We start from the raw sequence: 26,880 nt of genomic DNA on the forward strand, positions 1-26,880 counted from the left end.
ACAGGCTTGCAAATAAACCTGGGAGACAAGTGTGAGAGGAGGTGCTGCATGGTCTGGGGAGCACCACCCAGGAGCCAGCAGGAGGGAAGGCAGGCAGATATCATCACCTGCTATCCAGGCACTTGCTGCTGGAAATGTGTAGATGTTTCATTAATTTTCACAAGAACCCTTTAGAGACCATTATCCCCATTTTATAGTAGCTATGATTCCTGCATGATTCCAGCGCCTGAACGGCCAGTCCAGGGCTCAAACCCAGGCCTGGCCATCTCCAAGACCAGGCACTTCCCAGAATATTCTGCCACCTCCCACAGTGGCCCAGCCAGGGGGGTCAGAGGCATCTCACTTGGGCGTATCTGTAAAGCAGAATGCTATCCGTAAAGCAGAATGGTATGAGAGTGCTGAATTCTGCCCATCTTCTTGGAAGAATGCCCCCCTCCCTCCCACTGACTGGAACACGGGTGACTCCACATCCTGGTGCCAGCCGTTGCCATTTCCACCCATGCTGGCAGCGCGGGGCGCCCGATCGCTCCTGCTGTCCTCCATGGAGGGTGGACCCACAGCTGCTCCTCCAGGGGCTCCTGTAGGGGGCGGCTGCACCGTTCTTCCACCAGCGGAGGGCGAGCAGAGACACACAGGAGCACAGAGAAGACCCCCCAAAGTGGGGTGCAGGATCCACGAGGGCAGGGACCCAGGCAGGCTGGTTGTCCGCCACATTCCCCGCACCCAGGCCAGTGCTGGCATGCAGCGGGCGACCAACGAATACTCGTTCAATGAGCGAGCAGAGCGATGGGCAGTGGGGACTTCGATGCTACGGGGAGATGATTGCTGCTTCGGGTGGGCAGGCAAGTCACTGCCTCCTTAACCTGAAACCAGCAAGGGCACATGCGATCGGGGCAGGATATGCTCCTCACCTCGAAAACTGCCTCAGCTTGGCTTCTATGCTTCTGTGCCTCATGCACATCCTCGTCAGGGCAGAACCGATCTCCCTGGTACCACCTGAAACAGAAACACACGCAAAGTTGAGGGCAGGAGACACACTGGAATCATTGAAATCTTTAAAAAAAATTTTTTTAAGTTTATTTATTTTGAGAGAAACAGTGCCAGTGGGGGGAGGGACAGAGAGAGAGAGAAAGAGAGAGAGAGAGAGAGAGAGAGAGAGAGAGAGAGAATCCCAAGCAGGCTCCGCACCGTCAGCACAGAGCCTGATGCGGGGCTCGATCCCACAAATCATGAGATCATGACCTGAGCTGAAACTGAGAGTCAGACGCTTAACCGACTGAGCCACCCAGGTGCCCCAGAATCACTGAACTCTTGAAAAGAGAATGAAATAATTTGAAAACAAGTCTCATTTCACCATGTGATAAAACCCAAGCCACTGCTTCTCACCACGCATGTGCGCGCGCGCACACACACACACACACACACACACACACACACACACACGGTGACACATTTTCCTACAATCACCAAAATAGAAGTTACTTTTACTGTATGCAATGCCCAGTAACATTTTATACTCTATCTGATTTTCTTTAAATGCTGTGACCCAGAAATTGGTTTTACAACCCACTACCGGATCATGACCTACAATCTGAAAAACACTTCCCAAGGAAAATGATCAAAATAGTATCCTGACTTTCAAGGAAAAGCTGTTGTTTTGTTCTGTTTTCCACTTCTGGCAAAATAACCCTCTTCACGTTATTTAGAACAGCTAACAAGGCTACTCCGGCTAATTGTTTCAAGATACATATTCTAGAATACGAGTAATTCAGAGACTAGCAAGGCCAAAGCAAAACGAAACAAGGGAGCATTTTCTGAGGGGGTTGGGTAGCACTAGTGAAAGGGGGTCCCGCACTGAACAAATGTCAATGTAAGCTGTAATTCAGTTTTATTTTCCCGAAATTCTGGTCACGTTGCTCCCTTTAGGCACACCCTCTTTAACACTATTTGTGAAGTGCCCTTCCTGCCCCCTCCAAGAAACAATGCCCGAATCAGCACTTACTTGGGCGTGGGGAGCACATCACAACTACAGATGGGAATTCTGCACCAAGCACTGGAAAAGCTCAATTATAAATGTTATGAAAACATTGGGGCTCATGAAATCGGGGGGGGGGGGGGGGTAGAATGTCACATGAAGCACTATTTTTCACAGACAAGGCCTTCAAGGGAAAGCTGTAGGCATTTATGGTAGGTTTAACGAAGCCAAGTTAATGGGAAATGAATTCCCTCCCTTATTAGTGCTGGTGATGTTATTATGGTTCGTATCTCCCCCTCTGCCTTCTCTTCTAGAAAGGTCAATGTGCTATTTCAGTTCCTCTTATTTGCCATTTTATTCTGCAAAACTAGCAGGTTTTCCAGAACCAAATAAATTAGTGTTAATAGTAATAAGTATTCAATATGAATATTTCTATATTTTAGTCTGAAAAGAGAAGTCTTCTAGAACAATTCTCCCACTCCTCTAAAACAGGGTTTCTCAGGGGCGCCTGGGTGCCTCAGTTGGTTAAGTGTCTGACTCTTGGTTTCAGTCAGATCATGATCTCATGATTCGTGGGATCGAGCCCTGCATCAGGCTCTGTGCTGACAGTGCAGAGCCTGCTTGGGATTCGTTCATTCATTCATTCATTCATTCATTCTCTCTCAAAATAAGCTTAAAAAAAAAAACTCACAGGGTTTCTCAGCCTGAAGACTACCCACATGTCAGTCAGATGATTCTTTGTTGGGGGGGGGGCGGTTATCCTGTACATTGTAGCATGTTTAGCATATCCCTGGCCTTGACCTTCCACAAATCAGTAGCAGCCCCCAATTTTGTGACATCTAGACATGTCTCCAGACAGTACAGTGTTCCCTGGGGAGCAAAATCCCAGTTGAGAAGAAGCACTGCTGTTAAGAGAACCTGAGCAAGACCTAAAGGTCACCGGAGGCTGACTTTTTAAATGGCCGAAAGTCTTGGTAAAATGTTGCCCTTCAGCCGCTGGCACCTGCAGCCACTCGAGTTAGAAACCACCTGGGCATCCCCATCTACTGCAGCTCACCATGCTCCACCCGGGAAAACCAGTAGAGGGCGCTGTTTGCATGCGCACCACTTGCCTCCTGGGCTCTCTACAGGTTCTCCTAAGCCTTTATTGCTTATAAGCAGGGACGAGGAACACTTTATCCCCGGGGAAATATCTCCTATTTTTCCTGGGCCTTCATTTGACTCAAAGTTAATAACCCGGCCATGCAAGGAAACTGGCACACTCATTCACTGCTGGAAGGAGTGTAAACGAGTACTTTTCTGGAGGAGAATTTGGCCGCGTCTATCCAGAAAAGCCTTCAAGACAAGTCCCCTGTTTGACCTGGCAATCCTACTTCTAGAAATTTAACCAGAGAAAACAATTAAGGACGAGAGCAAATCCCCACCTATGAGGACAGTCATCGAAATGGTGTTGACGACAAGAAAACCTGGAAGCAAAATCTCATTGTAGGGAGCAGGGCAAATAAAGCATGGAGCACAGACGTACCCTGTCGTAGCATGTAGTTACCTGAAATGCAGGACGGTGGTGTTTAAGGTCGTGGGAAGGTATGGCATCCGTATAGAGCTTAGGCTGTGCCAGGCCCTGGGGTAAGCGCTGTGCACACATGAACTCATTCAATCCTGCAAAATCCTGGTTGTGCTAGTATGATCACCCCCGTTTCCATCAGTGTCTTGTGGAATTTGTCCAGGGTCGCGCTGTCAGTAAGTGGGATTCCAACCGAGACTCAAGTTCCAGAGCCTATGCGTTTAACCACCTGGCACACGGCATTTACTACAGACCCAGGAAGGTAGGCAGGGGCAGGACGGAGAGCCTAGAATGAATCCCGCTGAATTTACTTAGCGACACGCTATTATGGGTGTTAGGCCCTTAAAGCCCCGCTCTCAAATTCTGGTTCTGGACCCTAGAAATGTCGAACTGGTCCCAGAAGACTGAGCTCCAATCCTTGCTAGGCTAACACTGAGAGCTAAGTGGTGGGCCGCTGCCTCACTGACAACCCATGCCTTGATTTCTAGGCTTGGAAATGATTACCTCAAGGTTGGTTCCCTCACCCCATTTCTCTGCTCCATTCTTTCTCTCACCTTCCCAGACATTTTCCATGGACGGCCACCAGTCACGTGTCATCTCCAGGAAAGCCCAATGCTTCCCAGAAACAGCTGACCTACGGTGCGATAACCAGCAGTTTCTAAACATGCTGTCTGTGCTCACCCCCGGGCCCTGCGGCACAGGAAACCCTGAGAGGGGAGGAAATAAAAACCGCAAAGAAAACTTCCAAATGGCAATTGTCTCCGTCCAATTGGCACAGAGCAGATGACATCCTCTGTGGACCCCGGGACCCAGCCGCTGGAGGGACTGCTGATCTAAGCAACATGGGGCACCCTAAAAATAGCTCTATGTGTGGAGGTGCTTAACATCTTATGCTCTTCCTGACCCTGGCTAAAACTTAAAAAATAAAATAAAATCAGCAAGTTCGAAAGAGCTTTCAGAGGAAACCGGCTGTAGCTACAAAGACAGAGCAGACATGTGGAAGGGCTCTGACTTGACAGTGAGAATATTTATGGAATCAAACGGCTGGGTTGAGACGCTCAGGAGCCTGTGAGTGAGGACAAGCTCTTACTCGCTTCTGTGCTGCCTGTACCCAGCACTGGCGCCGGATGAAGGAACCAACATTTACCATTCTGGGAGCAAATCACCATGCTGGCTCTACCTGGAGGCAGGACCACGGACTGGGTTTGTCTTTTCTTTAATCCATAAATCTTGGTGTGTCTTATAAGTGCACACTATACAATGTCCAACAGCAACAGGAGATTCTTCTCTTAGAAAAGATCTATACTGATGCGAGCTCAATCCGAAGAGAGAATGGTGTATTCGCTTCCTATTGTTTTTGTAATACATTACCACAAACTTACTGACTTAAAGCAACACACATTTATAATCTTATAGTTTTAGAAGTCAGAAGTCCAAAATCTGTTTCACTGGGCTAAGATCAAGGCCTTGGGAGGGCTGCAGTCCTTCCAGAGGCTCTAGGGGAGAATCTGTTCCTTGCCTTTTCCAGTTTCTAGGGGCTGCCTGCATCCCTTGGCTTGTGGTCTCTTCTAATATCTTGAAAGCCAGCTACTTAGCATCTCTTGTCTTCTCTGACCTCTGCACTGTTCTCACGTCTTCTCGGACACTGATTCTCTCTACCTGCTTCCTATAAGAATCCTTGTGATTACACAGACCCAGCTGGAGAATCCAGGATAATCTCCCTGTCTCACGATCCTTAACTGAATCACATCTGCAAAGTCCTTTTGCCTTACACTGTGGTAACATAGTCACAGGCTCCAGGGGCGAAGATGTAGACATCTTTGGGGCGGCATTACCCTGCCTACCAGCACTGCATAAGAGCTGCTCATTTGGAGAGTGCAGAGGGGCAACGCGTGTCTCACCAGAGCCTATGAATTGTCAGCTGGTTAAGTCTGGGCCAATGATCTAATTCCACCCCCACCCCCCACTCCCGGCAGTGGCTGGTCTAGGGATGGGACGAGGAGGAGAGGTTGGAGAGGTTGTCGTAGAAGCCTGTGGGGAAAAGACCCTGATCTGAACATCAACACAACAAAGAGACACCACAGGATGTAAACAGAAGCAGGGTGCCCAGTTACTGCAGTCACCTATCATCATGGCCATGGGGACACCTGCCTCAGAATGAGACCCATCCTCTGAAACTAACACACACAGCCTGGTCTTCCTCTGGACCCAGAGCTCCTGTTCTGTAAGAGCATACATCTCCTTTTTTTTTTTTTTTTTTAATGTTTATTTTTGAGAGACAGTGTGCATGAGCAAGGGAGGGACAGAGAAAGTGGGGGACAGAGGATCCAAAGCGGGCTCTGAGCTAACAGCAGACAGCCTGACATGGGGCTCGAACTCACAAACCGTGATGAGATCACGACCTGAGCTGAAGTCAGACGCTTAACGGACTGAGCCACCCAGGTGCCCCACATCTCCTTATTTTTAAAGCCACTTTGATTTGGTTTTGTTTCTCGCCAGTTGAAAGGAGAAGAGAGCAGGGAGCAAGGGCCTCCCGTGCTTCCCCGTAGCACCAGGAAGCAAGCTGCTGCTGAAAGAAATAACGGTCTCCAAGTGGCTGCGGATGTAGATATACTTTATGGCAAAAATCTTAATTCTTTTCCATGTGGCACATGTAAGAGCTTTCTCCTGTAACAAGCAAAGGTTTTTCATAATAAAGTAGCACAAAATCAGTCAGTGATCTAAATGGGATGGATTGCAAAGGAGCCCAACAGTGGAGAAAAAAGAATAGGGTCCAGAGGCTAGACTAGCAAAGTACGAATGTCGGGGCAGAATACTATGTTTTGCACCTGAAGACACTTAAAAATTCCATAAATGTTTGCTGAGTGGTGCACCAGTTTCCTGGGGCTTCCGTAACCAAGCACCCCAAACCAGCGGGCTTAACACAGCCACAACGTCTAGAGGCCAGGAGTCTGATGGGGCCGTGCTCCCCTGGGAACCTGCAAAGGAGAATCCTTCCTGCCTCTTCCCAGCTTCTGGTGGTTCCAGGCAATTCCTGGCTTGTCAAAGCTTCACTCCCGACTGTGTCTTCATTTTCGAGCGGCGGTCTCCCCTGTGCACCCGTCTTCACATGAGGCATCTGTGCCTGTGTCTGCATGTGTCTGTGTCCAAATTTCTCTCTTCTTCTAAAGACACCAGCCACACTGGATTAGGGCCCACCCTAATGACCTCACCTGAACTTGATTACACCTGCAAAGACCTTATGTCCAAATAAGGTCATATTCACAGATACTGGGGGGGGGGGGGGGGGGCGGGGAGGACTTCAACCTATCTTTCTGGAAGACTCAATGCACCCATGATGGGGATCTACCATGCAGCAAGAATTAAAGTGATTCTGAAGAGGACAACAAGGGTCTGACCCTTAAGGGGCCAGCAGACTGTCTGGTAGGGATAGCTACGAAATGGGGCAAAGGAATGCAACCTCTGCAGCATCCTTGTGGGGTTGGTATTCTCATCCCCATTTTATAAATGGAAAAAACGAGCTCAGGAGAGTTCGCTAACTTGCTGAGGGCTACAGGGCTGGGAAGCGCAGAGCCAAGATCCAAGCCCCACTTTTACTGATACTGAAAGGCCCTTTCCCACTATGATAAGCTGGAGACATTCCCAACTGAGGACAAAGAGGCATGCTAAAATAACAGAATGCAAACTATTTAATGCCATTTTGGGGATGATAAGGGAAAATAAGGAGCTGCTATCATCCCTCCCCGCCCCCCCCCCCCCAACAAAGTCCTATAGGGCTACACCCTTCAGAACGCAACTGGCCACAGTGGCTTTGCAAAGGCGGGACCATGGTGCACACCCAGTGGCATCATCCCATCCGCCCACGCTGCCTCATTTGCAGGCGGCTTCCGTCTCCCCACGCAGCAGGGGACTAATGCACAGGCCATGGAGGGGTCTACAGCATGCAGGTGGCCAGCGAGGACTGAAAAGCCAGTCTGTCAGGCCCAGCTTCTGCGGCAGAAGGGGGGAGGGGGGAGCAAGATTTAAGAAGCGCTCGAGTCGAAGCACAGGGTGACAATAAGTCACTGTGCGTCCCGGAGGCCCTCTGAGGGCTCATGTTGTTGGGAAGCCTGATTAGCAGTCAGAAAGAACCACTGGACAGGAGGGCTCTCTCTGAGGCCTCTGCAGGAGAGGGCTCAACAGGACGGGGCCCCCCCCACCTACTGCGGGGTTTGTCGACCCCAACACTGCTTACATCTTGGACCAAATCCTTCTTTGTCGCACGGGGCTGCCCCGAGCACTGCCGGGTGAAACACACCCCAAGTCGTGAGGACCAGAAATGTCGCTAGACATTTGCCAGGGCGGGGTGGGGGGGCAAAATGGCCCCTGTCGAGAACCACCGGCCAAGGGGGACTTGTGACCTTTTCCCATAAGAGGGCTCGCTGACCTTGGTGCTGGGTCTTGAGAAGCCACAGGTGACATATTCAGCTGTACCAGCAGCGGCTAGGAGAGGGGGCTAAGCTCGCCACCCACCCCCGGCTTCCTAAGCACAGAGGCAATAGGAGCCTCCTGTTGATGTGACCAAGAAAATACTCCACTCGCCGTTAAAGAAACATTAAGTTCAAAACACATGGCTGACATTCCCCACAAAGTCAACAGGCACTAACTCCCTCCCCTGCAGCCTTAGGGACACATTAATTCCACCAGAGGCAGCTTATGTTCAACTGTAAAAACAGCTATGAAAGGGAGGCGGAAAAGTCCACGTGAGGCAAGACCCCAGGCACAGAAGATCCACCGCGGGTGGAGTTAGGAAGGGCTCCTTTGTGGGACCCACGAGAGCTCAGAGGAACAGGGAGGTGGAGTAAGTGACCTCCGACCGCCCAGCAGCTCGTGACTTCTATTGGACGCAGGCCAGCAATGCACTGACAGCCCCAAAGCGTCTCTGAAGATGGGTGACACCGGACACCAAACAGGCGTCACAAAACCCTCACTCTGTCCTTGCTGCACCCGGATGCATGAAATTGCTTCCTGCGCCCATCCGGTTAAAGTTTAAAAGATCTAAGATGGGTGGCCGTGTGTGGTTCCCAGGCGTATGGCCACCAATCACACCAAATGCACCAAACACATCGATTTCAGACTGGAGGTCACCCCTGTGACACATTTTTATCAGGAATCTTTTTCCAAAACGTATCTGCTTTATCCACACCAAATCTTACCTCTTGTGGTATGTGGCCCTGTCCCCTTCCCCCACTGACCTCAGAAGAGTTCTGGGGGCCCAGTCCCAGCTGCATTCCACCCACCCCACGCCACATACCTGACTGACATGTGGCCCCCAAGCAGCCTGCAGGCCCTGGGGCTCCCACAGCCCCACTCTCACTGTGGCCAATCAGGAGTCGTGGCACCAGCTCCCTGTCCTCTCCCAGACTAACACGGGGATCAAGAAGAAAAGCAGTAGAGAGGTTAAGAGAGCTCAGCTTTGAAGTCAAACAATGTGGATTCAAAGCCCAGCTACCCCCCCCCACCCCCCCAGCTCACTAGCGGTGTGACCTCGGGAAGGGTCTAACTTTCTTAGACTCACATGTGGATGACTGTACTCTAACAAACAGCGAGCCCGACTCGTGTTTCAGGTCATCTCTGTTGTGCACATCACACCCGAAGAGCATCACCTGTGATTCAGAGTTTGGGCTTCTTGTGAAACAGTCTGAGTATCCCAGATTTTTATAGTCTTGTCCCCTGATCTTTCACAATTGCCTCATCCATATGTCATCTGATGGCGACATTTCTGTCCAAAAGCAACTTGCTTCTAGCCTATCTTTTAAGCACTCCACTTACTGTGCAGAAATAACCAATCTTGGTTTTTACACTCATATTCCAAAGATTTACCGACCTTGTAATTAAATAATTTCATGAGGGTCCGTCCGTAACATGTGGATATACAGAAAAAGATCTACCAGCTATGAGCTTATGAAAGGCAGGGGTTGGTATAGTTTATAGAGAAACACGGAGTGCTGGATACATCAACGGGCCAGTTAAGTAGGGCTTTGGTGTGGCAATAGTCAGCCAAGTCCTACAGGAGGGCAGACCCCAGAGGAACTGTGGCCTGACTGGAGCAACCACCCACATCAGTGCACCAGCCATCACAGCACAGCCCTCCCTTCTTCCATGTGGAATATCGCCCTTCTCCAAGGAGCTGGCTAATGAGAACATGGAAGGCAAGTTAACAGTACAGAGGGTGGTTTCTGCAAAAGCCCAGATAATTCCTTCTTCCCCAACATCTCGGGAGACCAAAGGCTGGGAAGGAGCAGTTCAGAGGGTCTGCCTTGGAAAGGCCGTACTTATGTTCACATCAGCGAAGTGGTCATTTGATGGTACTCAAAGCTCTAGCTTCGAGAGGTTCATGGTCAGCCGACTGCAGTGAGCCTCAGTCTCTCAGTGTCCCAGGTCTCCAAAACAGGCAGGCAGCTGTCCTTGACTAGCCAGCGTTTGAAGGTGTCCCCAGCCTTACTTCTCTGTTGTTCATTTTTACGTTGCAAAGATCAAGACAGTTGCGTCACTAGCCTCCTTCCAGCAAAGGATGGAAAGGAAAGGTCCTATGGAATCCACTGCTTGGTACCATCATCGGCCACTCAGGGGATCCTTCTGCAATGGCTCATGGCAGGTTGTAGTATCACAGGCTCAGTATATGAGGAAAGAGTGTGTCTGTCCTTTCTCTCAAGCCCCTGCTCTTCAACAGCACAGAAGTCTTAAAATGTCAGGTGTCTTTCACCTTGATGACCGGCTGGAAGACTGCCCAGGCATTGCATCACAGAACCTGCCTCGGCATGCGTCAGCTGCCACTGTGGCCAGACGGAACAGGGCACGGCTGGGGACACCATCTGCCGCCCTGGGGGACGCCTGGAGGCCAGCACGCGCCACGGCCACCGTGGCTCCACACGCACACCAGTGCCACACCTGACAAGGAAGCTGGAACCCCACTTCTGCGATCTTGCAGGTGGGTTTCAGGGTTCTTACAACTCTAAGTGATGGTACCCGGACTCCAGAAGGGAAAGTAAAAGTGTCTCAAGATGGCACCTGAGCGTGAGCCTGAATTCGAATAAGATTATGCCTGGAAAAGCTCAACCATGATGCCCTGGCTAACAAAGACCACATGCTATCCAAATATCCGGTTCAAGGGGCCACGTCCAAAGGCCACCACTGCCACACGGATGAAAAGATGGGTCTGTAGGGAGCACTTCGGCACTCCAGGCAGGGGACCAACTGGACCTCAGGAGGAGGTGGGCATACCTGCTGGAGGCTCTAGAAACTGACCTCCAGGCTGGACCAGATGACCCTCCCTCCTCCTTCGAGGGAAAGCATCCCATGGCAGCCAGGATGCTGGAGAAGAGACGGGGCAGCATTCCTGTACTCAACAAACACTGAGGAAATGTCACCGTGGTCCCATCACTGTGCTATGAACAGGGAGACAGCCCCGGCCCTCATTTCACCTACATGTGGAAGCAGGGAATTTTCAGGGTGACCCTTGGGCTGGAAGGTACCTTGGAAAACTCACAAAGCAACACACCAGCAGTTCCCTACCGCTTGGCATCACACTCTTGCCTTTAATTAACAGAGAAGCTTCTGATGCCCTCTCAGGAGTCCCACACTGGCTGCCCTCTCTCTTGTTTGGGAAACACACCCTTGCCCCTCCCCGTGCACTTTTGAGGCGGATGGCTCCTGCCGGGGGGCCCCATCATTTTCATTAAAGGCCAAAGAAGGCCACTCAGGATATTAAGAACAAATTAGCTGCGTTTCTTTTGGCTTCATCAGCATTTTATTTTTATCCTCAGACACAAGAGAAATGGACGACAGGGAGGAGGTGGCATCATCTGATGCCCTACATTTGTTTAACTACAGGGAGGGGAGGATCAGGGGAGGGGGAGAGAAAAACAACCAGTTCCTATCGCGGTTACCACCCAGACCGTTTACCATTTACATCAGCCACGTAAGCTCGCTCCGCTCCGTAGAGACACTTTCAGGCTTCAATCACTGAACAGCATCCACACACCTTATGTTAGCCCTGGCGGTGGTTTCAAGAACCCCCAGCACTTCTGTATGAGCTACTTGGCTTCTTAGATGACCCAAACGTTCTTGCAACAAATACACCATCTGATTTCAAGGAAACTAACGGGTGAGAAAGGTGCGTACTGTTTTAAGCAGTGGAAGGATCTGCCCCTTTGTCCTCATGGGGTCCCTTAGGACAAAAGTGAAAAACGTAGAAGATTTGTCAAAAATAAACCCTTACAGCTCCCCGCAAAGGAAGCGTAACTTTCCTTTTGCTACAATGGCAATCCTAACAACCCGCTTCCATCTTCACGGAAGAGACAAACACATGGAGTTTCCTGTTTGAAAAACTGGATTGTTCAGCTACTGTATGTGGCTGAGGCAACGGACAATCCAGCTGGTGTTTACGGGACAGCTAATACTGTGCGCTCAGCAAATGCTGGAGAGGGTCAGCAGCACATTTTGGGAAGACACCCTCGTGCCCACGTGCGGGGTGGAAGGCACTGCAAACTGTTATCAGCTGACACTCTTGCAGCCAAGCTCACACTCCCCAGCCTCTCCCACTTCACGACTTTTCAAAAAGCAGAGGAAACAAAACCACACACAGCCCTACCACCATCTGGCGGCTTCAGCAAGCACGAGATTCTGGCAGGCACGGTACTGGCAGCCACAGAGACCAATATTCCTCTTTCTTTGTTGCTGTTTTAAAAGCAAAGCGAGAGTGGTAATATGGAAACACAAACACACGGACCCGCTCACACTCTGGGGAAGACGGAGCAGCAGCAAACGCATTCCGACAGGGATCCTTCCCCACCGTCATTTCAGATGGAAAGGCACCAGGCTGAAAGACGCCGTCGGGGGGATCACCCAGGAAACGTCTCCGGCCCTCTGCCACCTGCCATTGGTAACGCCCACCACGAGGGTCTGCCTCTGACCCGCGGGCGCAGAGAGGTGCTCCCGCTGGAGGCAGGTGCACGACTCAAGGATGCCAACTCGGGCCAGCGAAGCAGATGTGGGCCGCTGTGTCTTCTTGGCTTGTGAAATTGAACTGTCGGGCAGATAAGATGCTTACAGCCATAGATCTGGGCATTACCTCTCAGGAGGCCTTCAGGGAAGGCCAGATGATTTAGAAGGGGGCCTGATGAACCCTACAGACACAGAACAGGGCAGTTATTCGAGGGATCAGAGAGAGCCTGACACATCCATCTCCTCGAAAGGGATGACACCCCAGAGAGTGAGCCCTTGATGCTGCCTCTGGAGCTATGCCCTGGTTCTGCTTCTGCTGGTGACCAGACAGACCCTCCTTGGGACTAACAATTTATGCTTAAAACCTCTGCTATCCAGGGGTGCCTGGGTGGCTCAGTCACTTAAGGGTTCGACTCTTGGTTTCGGCTCAGGTTGTGATCCCAAGGTTTGTGAGTTCAGACCCCACATGGGGCTCTGCACTGATGGTGCTGAGCCTGCTTGGGATTCTCTCTCTCCTTCTCTCTCTCTCCCCCTCCCCCACGTGTGTGCTCACACTCTCTCTCTCAAAATAAATAAATAAAACTCAAAAAAAAAAAAAAACCACACCTCTGCTATCCAGAATCAGGCTACCCTCATGGGTTGCCGGCCTAAGAACTATTTTACTCCTTTAAGGGGCTTCTGTACATCCCCGAACTCTGCCAGAATGTGTCGACTTTATCAGCTCTCAGGAAGCAATCTTGCTGCTTTCCAAGTTATTAGGAACAGCTACCATTTTCTGACTGCTTGTAATCTAATAGGCACCTGCAAGCACGTTGTATTCAATTTTTAGAACCTCATATAGGTATCATTATAAAGTAGGTATTCTTATTCTCATTTTATAGATAAGGCCAAGGAAGCTCAGAGAAGTTAAGTAATTTTCCCAAGGTGCCACAGCAGAGTTCAGGTTTGGGATCCAGGGCTGAGTCTATAGAACTTTTAAACATTCTTCAGGATATCTCACTATTACAAATACATCTCAAAATATTTGATAGATGAGAAATTAGGTGTTCACCAACCCCGCCCCCCCCGCCCCCACTGTTTAACTCCACTCAGATATCTGTTTTATCAGGCAGACTTCACTGTCACCACTTCCTTGTTGGACTATGAACAGGCCCTGGCTTCAGGGTGGACACAGAGGGTCTCAGCACGTCACCATCTGCTAGCTTCCTTTGGAGGGGGTGCTATTTATTCATGCAGAGGACCCTGGACCCTTCCCTACTCACTAGGAGTATCTTTCCCAAAATCATCCTTTCAGCTTCTGCCCCATCCCAGGAGGGACCTCTGGAGTACAGTTTCATGGTGACGCTATCTTTACTCAGCCAAACTACAGACTTTTTCTTTTCTACTAACACGGTGTCTCATAAAACAGCACAGGATGGGATGTGTGCATATCCCTGGACATAGCAGGTGCTCAGCAAACCTGAGTACGTGGGAAGTGGCAGGCATGCCAAGCTGCGAGTTCCAGGCCTCTAACACTGGCTCTTCCAAATTCTCTTAGCACCCCTCCCTGCTCCCCACTCCTCTCCCGTGCCTGCTGCACACCCCCTCCTACCACTGCGACAGGGAACTAATCAAGAGAAGCTAAGATATAAGATTCTAGAGGAAGAATGGCCACAATCAGCCTAGATTCCACCAGTGGCACACAGGCACACAGTCAGACTTCTGGTCACTGACAGGGACTCATCTACTGTCTCATACTCCTCTTCCCCTCCATTTGTATCTCAAGCTGCAGCTTCCCCAAATGGTTTCTGGATGAATGTTTGGATGGCTTCTGATCTATTAGAAACCGGAACACTAACCAGAACAGACAACAGCAGGCTGGCTCGTAACAACCAGAGAAAGCAGGTATAGGGCTCAGGCAGGCAAGAGAGCAGCACCATGATGCAACCCAAGCACCCTGAGGACCCTATAGGCCCCCAGCCTGCTGTTCAACGCAAGGGCGTAAACTGGTTTTAGGGTCTAGTTCCCCAGCTGAGTCTCAAGGTCAACAGTAGCGATGTGAACCCAAAACTATTTTCAGTTATTTCTAGGTCTCCTTACTGCTCCGGCCCAATTTTCATTAAAGCAGGATACAATTCTAGCATCCTAATGGCCCCCTGAGGTTGACCTAACTGGCCTGCATGATATGCCCCTGAGAGCCGGTCACGGGATGGGATGTGAACTTTCTACTCGATGAGCAGAGCTACTCTTGTCCTTCTTCCTGCTCTGTTCTCCTGTGTCCTTCTCTTCCGCAGTTCTTCTAACAGAGCACAAATACTTCCTGAGGACAATAACTATTCGTGAGTGGTTTAAACCTAACTGTTGCCCAGTCATCAAACAAACCCAACAGGAAGTTGCCAGAAAGCACGGGACTGGCCCTGTGTTCCGAGGGGGACTGCAGGAGTCAGGGTAACACAGGGGCTTTCCCTGCTTCGTCAAGTTCACTGCCTGACCGCAGAGGACTAGCTGGGTTTGGTTTAGTGCCACTGCACTGTGTATGTTCCGGTTGCCAACAGCTGTTCCTTCAGTGGGCTCTTGTGTTCCTTTCCTCTTCCCTGGGGAATGATTAGGGGCATGATTCTTAACCCTTAAGGTCTAGGCAAAAAGCCATTTCCTTGTTTTTTCAGATGAGTTCTTCACACAGGCGGGGAGGGGAGGCACATGGGTTTTACCTTCTGGGATAATTCCAACTGCCTGTTAACGATGCCTGGGACACTGAGTTAAGAAGGATTCTGAGGCTGGATCTGGACTTGAAGGAAAAGTGGGTGCCTAGATCAGCTAGCAATGTCTGCCATGCATGCCTTGTATTTGCTACTCTGGCCCTAAAGTCTCACAGGAACTAGAGCAGTAATTTTTCAAACTTTCATGTGATCACGCAGGGATTTTGCTGAAGTGCCGATTGTGACTCAGAAGGTCTGGAGTGGACCTGAGATTCTGTTTCTAACCAGCTCCCAGGTGAGGCCAACTTGCTGCCAGACCAGCAGCTACACTATGGGTCGAGGGTCATGCATTAGCCAATACACCTTTCCCAAACTCCCTGAGAATCCACCACCACAGGGATCCCCCATCCCCGCAGGCAAAACCTAGGTGGGCCAGATGTCCTAGACTTGGGAGGAGGGACACAGGGGATGCCATACCCCCACAGGACACTGGGGCCTGCTGTTGGGACAGCCTCCTGCTGGTGAAGCTTCCTCACCCCTCACCAGAGGTTCCCCTGCCAACACACGGAACTGCAAATCTGGGTCCAGAGAGAAAAAGAGAGCTCAGGAGCATTCGACAACAAGTGAGGGCAAAGCGGCTGGACACAAGCTAAGTGCAGATCACAAAGCGGTCCTTGATTCCCACTGGCCTCCATGTCCCCCCATGCCTAGGACGTTAACTAGCCTTCAGAGTGACTCAGTATAAAAAAGTGGGCATGGGGGGTGCTTGGGTGGCTCAGTCGGTTGAGTGTCCAACTTCAGCTCAGGTCATGACCTGACAGTTCAAGAGATCGAGCTCTGCATCAGGTTTGCTGCTGGCAGCACAGAGCATGCTTCGGATCCTCTGTCCCCCTCTGTCTCTGCCCCTCCCCGACTCATCCTCCCCTCCCCTTTCTCTCTCAAAAATAAACAAACATTAAAAGAAGAAAAAAGCATGGAGTAAGCTTTCCCCTCTGCCTTATGGAGGATTAGTACCTCAGAGGGCTCCAGCACACGCAGTTAAGGATGGGACAATGGAGGAAGGGAGACCAAGGGAAACTAAGGGGACCAGACGTTGCTAGCTCACCTGCCTCTTTCCTACACTGTGATGCATTACCACACCGGTAACGCCGCCCTGGGCTTCCTACTTCCTGGGCCTGGGTCCCCCACTCCTCACGGACAGCAACAGCGTCCCAGCCAGCTCTGAATTCCCAGAGTCGGGCAAGATGTGTGGCCCAGAATAAAGGCTCCAGAGATATTTGCAGATAAAGGAAACCAAAACAGAAATAATTTTTTTTTTTAATTGGACAATAACTCATCCTGAAGCGTAACGCAGATACTCCCAGCATGTGGGTAGCTGGGTTACATCTGAGCTCCCAGGAGGGGGCAATGAGGAGTTCTTTATCAGAGTTACACTCAGTCGTGGGTCCTGGCTGTCCCATGGTGTGAAAACAAAAGAGGCGGGAGTTCTGACCCCTGTGAGCTCTGGGAGGCCTGCCTGGCTTGAGGTTCAAGATCATTTAGTGAAAGGCTATACCTAGATGCTCATCTAATAAAGAGTATTTAGATCAAAGCTCGGCTGTTTTGCCTGTGCAAGTAAAATTATAGGGGTACCTACTATGTGCACGGCATTATGGAACAATGGATTCTTCTACCATGTAGGAAAGTGCACAAAATAAAAAAAAAACAGGGCAAAATCAAGAGGAGTATTTTTATTAGCCTTTTTAGACAGGGCACTGATACGGCCCTCGGAAGTCCCCATCAGGATGGAACAGGGCCCATTAAAATGTTCACCATATTCAGAACATATTTTTTTTTTAGAAGATAATTACTAACAGTCTCAGGAAGCTTCAGATCCCCTTACATGCTATTAGAAAAGCCTTTGCAGGCGCAGCTCTGTTGCCATGACAACCATCACTTGGCTGAGGTATAAAGAAGGACGAGGGACCCACCAAATGGTATTCTCAACAGTAAGCCCAGAGGTTTCTTAAAGCCACTTTCTAAAGAAGCTTCAGCGTCTAGAGGTTAGAGAATGTTACACGCCGAATGAGACCTACAGGCGACCCAGTTTTAGCATGTTACTGGCATTTTTTTTGTCACCCCTGCCAAACAGTCGCCTAGACTCAGGTGAAGTATCTCCCAGGCCAGAGCACTTCCTCTGTCCCATGCTTGGAGGAAGGGGGCGGGGGACCCGTCCTCTGCAATCCTTGGAGTGAAGTGAATACAGGTGTAGTTGTGGGAGGGGTGGGAGCTTTCATCTGAAGAGGCTCTCCCGTTCCAAGCAGAAGGTTTGGGTAAAACACGCTGACCTCTTTGGTGACACCTACCATTAGCTCAATGAGGCCGAACAAAACAGAAACAGCCACGGAAGATAGCTTGTCCTAGGTATTAAGTACAGGGCCAGTTTCTAATTCCAGCCATTAAATGCCACCCAGAAATTTCATGACTTCACTGTCCTACTGTTACCCTAAACAGAAACAGCACACCAGGCACCCTAATGGTATTACTCAGTGAACCACTTGGGAGGCTGTATATGGCAAAAACATAACCACATGCCTTGTGTCCACATGTGTCAACAGTGCACGGACCCACGGGAGAGGAACCCACCGTGACGTGCGCCTCTTCAGTCACCTCTGCAGAGCATCACCGAGGGCGGCCTGTCCCAGGGCCCCAGGCACCAGACACCTTTGAGACGGATGCAGAAGGATGCTCAGGGAGCTCCCAGGGGAACACATCTATGTAGAGCAGGTTGGGAGAAGGGGACAGGGCGGAACCGGGGGCACCGCCGGCTAAGTAACTTGCATCATGAAAGTGGATGCAGGCAGTGCTGGAGGGGGACCCCACATTCCACCCATGGGTGCTGCTGTGAGGAGTGGCACAGCCCAAAGAGGAGCCTTCCAGAGCCGGCCCATCAGAACAGATGCTCTCCTGGGTGTCTACTCCCATCCCGTCCAGGACGGAATGGCCCAGAACCCTCATCTACCTTCAGTACAGCACGCCCCTCTGTTCATCACTTCCCAGATGGCCTCTGGACACCATGTGCATCTTTCCACGGTCGCCCTGCGCAGCACTACCTGGCACCATTACCCTGAAGCAAGCTTAAAGGCTCATTTCACAGGAGACAGAGCCAGAATAATTGAAATAACCTGTTCTTAGAACTCCAGTTTATTTAGTGCCTTACAAATAATTTCTACCATCCTAAGGCAGGACTGTGAAAAGATCTGTGTGACCTATACACTGCTCTCCACAAAATCAAACACCCCAGTGGGCTTACTTTCACAGAAGCAGATTTGCTATGAAGACCGTACCGATGAGCATGTGTTTCTCCAGAACGCTGCAAGGCACCCCACAGGGTTCCCACCAACGTTCCCAATCAGGAACCCAGCCCTCGTTCAGGGAAGGACCCAGCAACCCTTAACAGCACTGAATCAGCAAACTGGCTCAAGTTGGAGGCAAGAATTAGCTCCTGTAAGAATCAGCGTTGATTTGGTGAGCATCCCACAGAGAAGACACGGCACCAGCCCAAAACGGTGGTGACGACGGGGGAGGACAGAAGCACAGAGAGCGGCTCCTGACCAGAAGGCAGAAGACAAAGGGTGGAGGGACTGGCAGAGAGTCAGCATGTTCCTGTTACAGAAAAAGAAGCTGGCCCTCCCCCACCGTGGGACTGTTAGCCACGTTTCCAGATGACTGCACACGGCCACAGGAAACGGCACAGGCACTCAACATCCAGATAGCAAGGAAGGCAAGCTTACAGCCCTGGGGATGCTAGTTTATTTTAAGAGACAATTACCCAGTTATTACAAACCTGAGACCGACCTTTCAGCTAGAAAGCTTGGCATCAGGGACCTTCTTGTCTCCAGAAAGAAAACAGGAAAAGCAACGACATACGAATGGCTTCCAGTTTAAAGAGTGTGTGTGTGTGTGTGCGCGCATCTGTGCACACGTGTGTGTGAGAGAGAGACAGACACGAGTGAACCCAAGGGCAGGGACGGACCCCCCCAGCAATATACTAGGCTGCCAATAACACTGAACTGTATTCAGCTCACCAACAAGCATTCGAAAGTGGACGAGTAACTGTTGGAAAAAGAGATTGAGCAAACCCAATGTTCGTATTTTTGAAGTTCAAAGACTGAGCCCCATCAAGTATATTAAGTTACAGGACAGACACCAGCCAGCCACAAACGCCCTACTGAACAAGCAGACAAACCCTGTACTCAGGCTGCTGCCCCCAAGCTCATTCCTCCGAATGAACGGATTCCTTGAGGCTTGATGCTAGGACAAAGGAGCCCAGGGGGTGTTGCTCTGGCCCTGGAAAGACAGCATGATTCCTGAATGCCCAAGATGGACAATAGAGGTCCCGATGGTTACGCATCTGCGCCCAGTCCCCCAGCTACACCAACTCTAGGTCAGCTCGGCGTGACCCAGCTGAGCGGCCATGTTCTAAGAGAGGTGCAGATCTGGCTTCTGGAGTTGAGCATCCCAAGTCACTGTTCCAGCTCTTCCTCCAACCAGTGGTGTAACCTTGGGCACCATCCACTCTGAACCTCAGTTTCTCCATCCAACAGCACTTCTTCCCACAGAGGACTGAGTGAGATAATCCACGTAAGATGCTAGGCACCTGTGCAGGCTCTCTGCAGACACGGTACTCAACAGATACTCGCTGTTATCATGCTATTAACATTCACAACCACAGCCGCCCGATTCCAGATCTCTTCACTTGAGCCTTTGTGTGCAAAGCTTCACACAAGACTCTTTCAACTAAATCTGGTTTGGGATTGACATCCCACCTCATTCCCAGATGCATTTGAGTTTTCTGTTTAAAACGTCAACTGCAGCAGAAATGTCTGTAGTGATCAATTAGGAAGAGGAGGTCACTGCCTTCAAAGACGGCCACAGAAAGGCCCTTCAAGCCTCTTGGGACGGGTGTGTATGGCTGCACAGGTTGTGCACTGCATGACTCCAGGGGATACCATTCCCACAGACAATGAGTCATGGGCATCCAAAAGTCTGGTTTCTGCCCCAGTCAAATCCAGAATGAGATGTGAATGGCATCTGAGTCACAGCACTGCCGGCTCTGTTGCCCCTACCCTTCTCCGTTCCTTTCCCTTTGTCTGTTGGCAAAGCTTAAAATAGACTAATTCAGGGGCGCCTGGGTGGCTCAGTCAGTTGAGCGTCTGACTTAAGCTCAGGTCATGATCTCACAGTCCGTGAGTTCGAGCCCCACGTTGGGCTCTGTACTGACAGTGCAGAGCCTGGAGGCTGCTTCAGATTCTGCGTCTCCCTCTCTCTCTGCCCCTTGCCTACTCGTACTCTCTCTCCCAAAACAAAATAAATACACAATAAAAAATTTTTTTAAATAAAATAAAATAGACTAATTCACTCTCAGCAAAGGGACAGGTCCCACTCCAGATGGCTCGAAGAGAACAGGGTGATTATCTGCTACTGACACCTGGTTCCAATGGGGCCAGGTGTGACTGCCGATGGCCCGCCGCCTCTGTGAAAAATCATACGTTACGTTCTCAGGAATCACTTGACTACCACTGAAGTTGCTACACCTTTTTCTCTCCTTTCTGGGTGGATGGGCACATTTTTTTTTCCCCCTGATGTACAAAGGCCAACTCACCTTTGTCCTCATTACGGGGATGGAAAAACATCTCTGGCTTCCAAACCAAATGGCACAGTCACTAGGAGACCTCAACTTATCAGAGAGGTGCGTGTTCCAGAAGCCTGTTTACATTTGGTGTTTTAAAAACGGACATGGCGGGCACCCGGGTGGCTCAGTCGGTTAAGTATCCAACGTCGGCTCAGGTCGTGATCTTGAGGTTCGTGAGCTCGAGCCCCACGTCTGGTTCTGCGCTAGTGGTGTGGAGCCTGCTTGGGATTCTCTCTTTCTTTCTCTCTCTCTGCCCCTTCCCCGCTTGTGCTCTCTCTCAATAAATAAACTTAAAAAAATTTTTCTTTTTTAATGGACATGGTTTTTTCCCTGTGAAGAAACAATGCCCCAGATGGTAGTTAAGTTCTCAGGCTAGCCCCCACGCTTTACCCATGACATCCCTGAGCCAATTACTACTGAACGTGACCATAGCCTGTTTCTAGGGGGAAAAAGCACTCAATTTCAACGTGGGACAAAAAGAAAAGGCAAAGAGAAAAGGGCAGTAGGAGGCAGTGAAGATCCTCCTACATTTGAAAAGACAATGTTTCCCATGTGTTTAATAAATGTGCCACACCTACCATGCACAGATGCTGGGATTAGTCAATAAAACAGTCCTTGCTCTAAAAATGGCTCACAGGCCCCCGGTACAAAACGAGAAGTAAAGAGAAATGGACAATACGACGTGCTAAGTTTCCAAATTTGGGGAAATCAAGAAGAGCTTGTCTACGCTGAGCAGGCAGGGACCCAGCCAGGCTAAGAGAGTGTGCTGGTGGGTCGAGAGGATGGGAAAGAACCCGCAGTGAGGGGGGACAGGTCTGGAGGCCTCTCAGGAGTCCAAAGTGGCTGGAGCCTTGTGGATGTGAGGGCAGGAGCCAGAGGATGAGGCTGGAGAGAGAGGCGGGAAGAGGCCCAGTCTCGAAATGTCCTGAGCAACAAGGTTAAGGTTGGGGGAGAAATTTTACCCCAAGGCAAATGGAGAGCCACAGAGAGGTTTGAGAGAAGCAGCATGGCCAAGAAGCAGAAGCAAGCCAGTTCCATCAATGGATGAATGGATAAATAAGATGTGGCAAATCCATACAACATAGAACTACATAGAACTACATAGAACACAGAACTCAACAACATCCATAGAACTCAGCCTTAAAAAGAGATCCTGTCACATGCTACCACTTGGATGAACCTTGAGGATGCTTATGCGGAGTGAAATAAGCCAGTCGCAAGGAGACAAATCCTGCCTGAGTCCACTTAAGCAGGGACCTACAGGGGTCCAATTCACAGACTCAGAAAGTAAAATGGTCATGGCCAGGGGCTCGGGATGAGGAAAACGGGGGAGGGGGGGGCGGGCTCTTGTCTAATGGGTACAGTTTCAGTCTTGCAAGATGAGAAAGTTCTGGAGACTGATTATATGACAAGGTAAATACACTTACTACTACTACTGAACTAGACACTTAAAAATGGTTTAAAAAAAAAGATGGCAAATTTTACATGATGTGTATTTTACCACAATAAAACTAAAATTACAAAAAAATTCAAAAGATTTCAATGATCTCGTCTCAGCTCCAGCTTGCGTTCTGGGAACGGTTTTGGACGACAAATTAACACAAGAACAGGAATGGGATGCCTTTCCTGGACCGGATCAGCCTGGTGGCTCGCGCTCCTCCGGCTGGCTTCCTCAGTCCTGGGGCAGCTGGGCCCCAAGCCCTTCGACCTTCAGGGTCCACCTGTCCCTCCTCAGCATTACTTTTCCCATTGCCTGCATCAGAGGTGACGGTGCCACACGTCAGGCCGTATCTGCCTCTGATCGAACCAGGAGCGCAATTTCACGTTCCCAAATGCAGGGTCCGGAGAAACCAGACCAAATCGGAAGACACTCGACAGAACAGGGCAAACGCTCTGTGTGGCTCTACGGGCTACCCGGGGCTTGAGGGTGCAACAGGTAAGGTGTCACCTGCAGTGAGCTGTGAAACTGAGCCAATGTTCATTTGCATTTGGGTTGCCAGGGAAGCAAGTGGAGGTAAGAGCACTGGCTCAAGGCACCTTCTCATTCGGTGGGCGGTTCCTCCCCTGCAAATGTGCTTGTTTCCGGCAGTAAAAACACCCCACTGGTGCTGCTTTGTTACCTGAGCTCGGCCCATCAATACGCCTAACTACAATCTGACACCCGGCCTGGAGCTGGTTGCCAGTGACTCCGCCCCCACGTGCCAACACAGGGTATGGGACATACGACAAATAAGACCATCCCTGCTGTTGGGGCGCCTGGGTGGCTCAGTCAGTTAAGCGCCCAACTCTTGGTTTCCGCTCAGGTCATGATCTCACGGTTCGTGGGTTTGAGCCCCACGTCAGGCTCCACACTGACGGCAAGGAGCCTGCTTGGGATTCTCTCTCCCCTGCTCTCTCTGCCCTTCCTCCACCTGCTCTCTCAGTCTCTCTCTCAAAATAACTAAATAAACTTAAAGGGAAAAAAAAAAAAAGACCATCCCTGCTGTCAGTAGTCCACGGTCTCATGAGAGAGTAAGCTCCATCAAGTCACAGGTATGACTGAGTAGGGGAACACGAAAGCAAGAAGGGGGACGAACAGGGCCCTGTGAGCCCCGGGCCCCTCCAAATCCTCTCAACAAATTCCTTTTCGGAGTCTGTGGTGATTTCTCTGCTACAAAGCAAACTCTTGACTGATGACGTCTGGGAGAGAATTGAGCCCTTCTCAACTCACCCCTTGAGCAATGAGGCATTTAGCTATTGAAATCTGGACTGCTTTTCCTTTCAATTTTTGAGCTCCTTTAGGAAACAAAACAAAACAAAACAAAACAAAACAGGGATTGATTAGCAAACAATCAGATTAAACTAGCAGAAATCCACACCTACTGACCAGCATTTCATCTGCCCTCCAGCCTGCGACAAATCCTAATGTTTTTCCCATCAGGATTATGTAAGCAGGAACCCACAGCTGGAAACGCCGTCTGCTCGCAGAGTGAGGGCAGGGTGTCTCCGTCTGGCACACAAAGTGCGTCGGACTTAAAGTCTGTGCCTAATGTTCTTCCCAGGACTCCTTCCCAGAACACTGGTGGCAATAAGATGATTTTCAGGCAGGGCTGGGCATCCAGTGAGGACACCCTCCCTGCAGTAAGAGGTGGTGATGCGGCCACCGGGCAGCTCTGAGTCAGGGAGACCAGCAGCTGTGCCCGGGGGCCCCAGGACTCTGCCATTTCCAGAGGAACAAGTACTCACCAAAGGGCCATGACATTGTAGCAGACTTTTAGGCCCCAACAGGCCATTAACCGCTTTAACCCATTCACCTTAATTTCCCTGGCCTATCAAGTACAAAAGACCGATTCCTTTCTACTTCTTACAAATTAGAGAACCACAAGATCTGGGCTGGTCCTTGAAAAATCAGCTGGGACTTCCTAAGGGATCTCACCTCAACCAGAGATTTGGAGAAGAATTTTTTGAGCAGCAAAACCCTATTTTGACTTCAGATGCTTTACAAAGAAAAGAGGTCCAGTGCTGGCCAGAGGGGGTAGAGGGGCACGGGGGCTCCTCAAAGACTGTTCTCCACCCCGGTCCCCTGGGCACCACCTGTGAGCTCACCTATCTGACAGTGCTATTCAAAAATTAGAGCATACCTGCCATTTTAGGGTCCTCGGAGATCTAAGGAAGTCAGCTGGCAAGACTTAGCACCACCTTTACACTCTTCACTCGGGGCAGAAACCTTGTTAGGCAATGTATATTCTTTCTTTTTTAATTTTTCAAGTGTTTTATTTACTTTTGAGAGAAAGAGCATGAGCAGGGAGCGGCAGGGAGAGAAGGAGAAGAGGATGCGAAGCGGGCTCCGTGCTGAAAGCAGTAAGCCCGACATGGGGTTCAAACTCACGAACCACGAGATCGTGACCTGAGCCGAAGTCAGATGCCCAACCGACTGAGCCACCCAGACTCCCCTATTTTTTTTTTAATGTTTATTTACTTTTGAGAGAGACAGAGACAGCAGGTGAGAAGGGGAGGGGCAGAGAGAGAAGGAGACACAGAAGCCAAAGCAGGCTCCAGGCTCTGAGGTGTCAGCACAGAGTCCGACGCGGGGTTTGAACTCACGGACCAAGAGATCATGACCTAAACTGAAGTCGCCCGCTTAACCGACTGAGCCACTCAGGTGCCCCTGTACTTTATTTATAATATTTATGATAGCTCTGCATGCTGGGCATTAATATTCCCACTGTGGATGAGGAAACCAAGGCAGAGGGACCAAGGCACTCATTCCAAGAGGTGGCCTGCCACGTAAGCCGTCACCCCACCCCAACTGTGCTCGGGAAGTGGGATCCTTGATGTAGGCTCTGCAGATCTGGTGTAAGTGTTTTGTAGAAGTACTCCTTCCAGACCCCTACCTAAACGCTTGTTTTGTCTTGCTTTGTTTCCTAAACACTTCTTATAACAATACTCTCAAGCTGCCTGTGAACAGAGAGGGTAAGTAACTTGCCATGGGTCACAAAGTAAACATAAAGGACCTGGGCTTTAGATCAGAGTGTGTGCCTGTAAAGTCCATGCTCCTTCTCCCAAACCCCACTGCTTCTCAAATCCCTCAGGCGGCTGCCTAGGCCTCAGGGGAAGGTAGGGACCACTGGTCACCACCCTCCATGTACCAATTTTCACAAGTACCCAAAACACACTCTTCTGTTTTACAACATTCCTGGTTTTCTTCATTCACGGAAAGAGTAAGCTGCTGGTGCATCATTCTGCATCATCACGAGACAGATTTCCAAAGATGATGTCAACAGGGCAGAGTCCGTGCCAGTTTTTTCATATTCGATCCGCAGTTGACAAAACTAATACTTGGACAGCTGGCAGAGCAGATCTGGTGACCCGCTCCTAAAGCCACACGTGCTTTTTGTGCATGGTGACCAGGGCGACGGATGGCAAAGAACAGCAGCAGGGGGCCGTGGCCATTCCTTTCATCCCGGAGGGACACCAAGTACGGGGTTTCCTGCACACGCCTTCCCCTATAGGCTCTGCAGTGACCCTGGGACCCAGCAGCTCTCCGCAACGCAGGTGCCATCGGCTTCAGCGCAGCACCACAGACACGGAGCGAGAAGAACAGCCTTCTCCAGGCCCAGGGAAAGACAAAAGAGAAGAAAACCAACACAAAAAGCAGCAACCGATAAGCAAGCTGAAATACAGTTCTAAGGAACAAACGGGAACAGATGTGAGACAGTCTCAGACTTAACGATGACTTTTACACAGCCTCACAATCATTTGACGCTAACAGATTTATAACATTTGGGGGGTAGGATGGCTGGGAAATGCAAGGATGAAGTGCTTTGCTGCAAATGACTTGAACAGATGTTTGCTAAGTTTATCTCAAATCTTCTCGTACGTGTTAACGGGAGGTAATTAGCATTCACGGGAGGAGGATTTCACCTGAATTTCATAGAGTTGACATCTATTAAAGTTAACAGACAAAAAGGCAGAGCCGTGAATGTTCTTTTAAACTGGCACCTGAGAGTCTTCGCAGAAAGCAAAATAGGCACAAACTGCCAAAATTTGCACTCCAGATGACAGGCATCCTGGCAGCTCCCAAATGCCCAGCCCTCCCTTCCGCTGTCTCTCAGCTTCTGTACATGCCATTCCCGCTGCTGGGACAGTGCCCTTCTTGCTGACTTCCACGCACCCTCCTGACCCTGCCTGGATGTCACCCAGATGGGAGTGGCACTCCTGGAGCTCTGCCTCCAAGGAGCCCCCTCGCAGTGGGAACTCTGCACCCATCACTACCGGACACACTGTTCCGCCACTGTTCCCCGTCCCTCTCACCCCACTCACCCCATGGAGCATGTCTCCTCCACTACGACTAAGCTTCTTGCTGCTGGGGCTCGTGTCCATGGCATAGTGCCTGGCGTGAGCAGCGCTCAACAAATACTTGCTGAGTGATGGAAAATGGAAGGAAGACATCACCGGGAAATGGGGGGTGGGGGGTGTCATTAAAGACAATAGAAATGTGAACAAACACAAAATAGATCTGGTT

At 50.3% G+C, this 26,880-nt stretch overlaps 1 protein-coding gene across 6 annotated transcripts in view; it reads right to left on the minus strand.

Annotated features, from left to right (window-relative positions):
- MTSS1 (MTSS I-BAR domain containing 1) overlaps window positions 1–26,880 on the minus strand; it is a 180,105-nt gene that overhangs the window by 52,075 nt on the left and 101,150 nt on the right. For all 6 annotated transcript variants that reach the window (XR_007148522.1, XM_047842091.1, XM_047842090.1 and 3 more), the window contains exon 4: window positions 912–996. Coding sequence is in view for 5 of the 6 variants with exons in the window: in XM_047842091.1 (XP_047698047.1) it covers window positions 912–996 (85 nt within the window). In the remaining variant the exon portion in view is untranslated. The remainder of the gene's footprint in view (window positions 1–911; window positions 997–26,880) is intronic.

This window comes from Prionailurus viverrinus, chromosome F2, assembly GCF_022837055.1.
Source record: "Prionailurus viverrinus isolate Anna chromosome F2, UM_Priviv_1.0, whole genome shotgun sequence".
Classification (NCBI taxonomy): domain Eukaryota; kingdom Metazoa; phylum Chordata; class Mammalia; order Carnivora; family Felidae; genus Prionailurus; species Prionailurus viverrinus.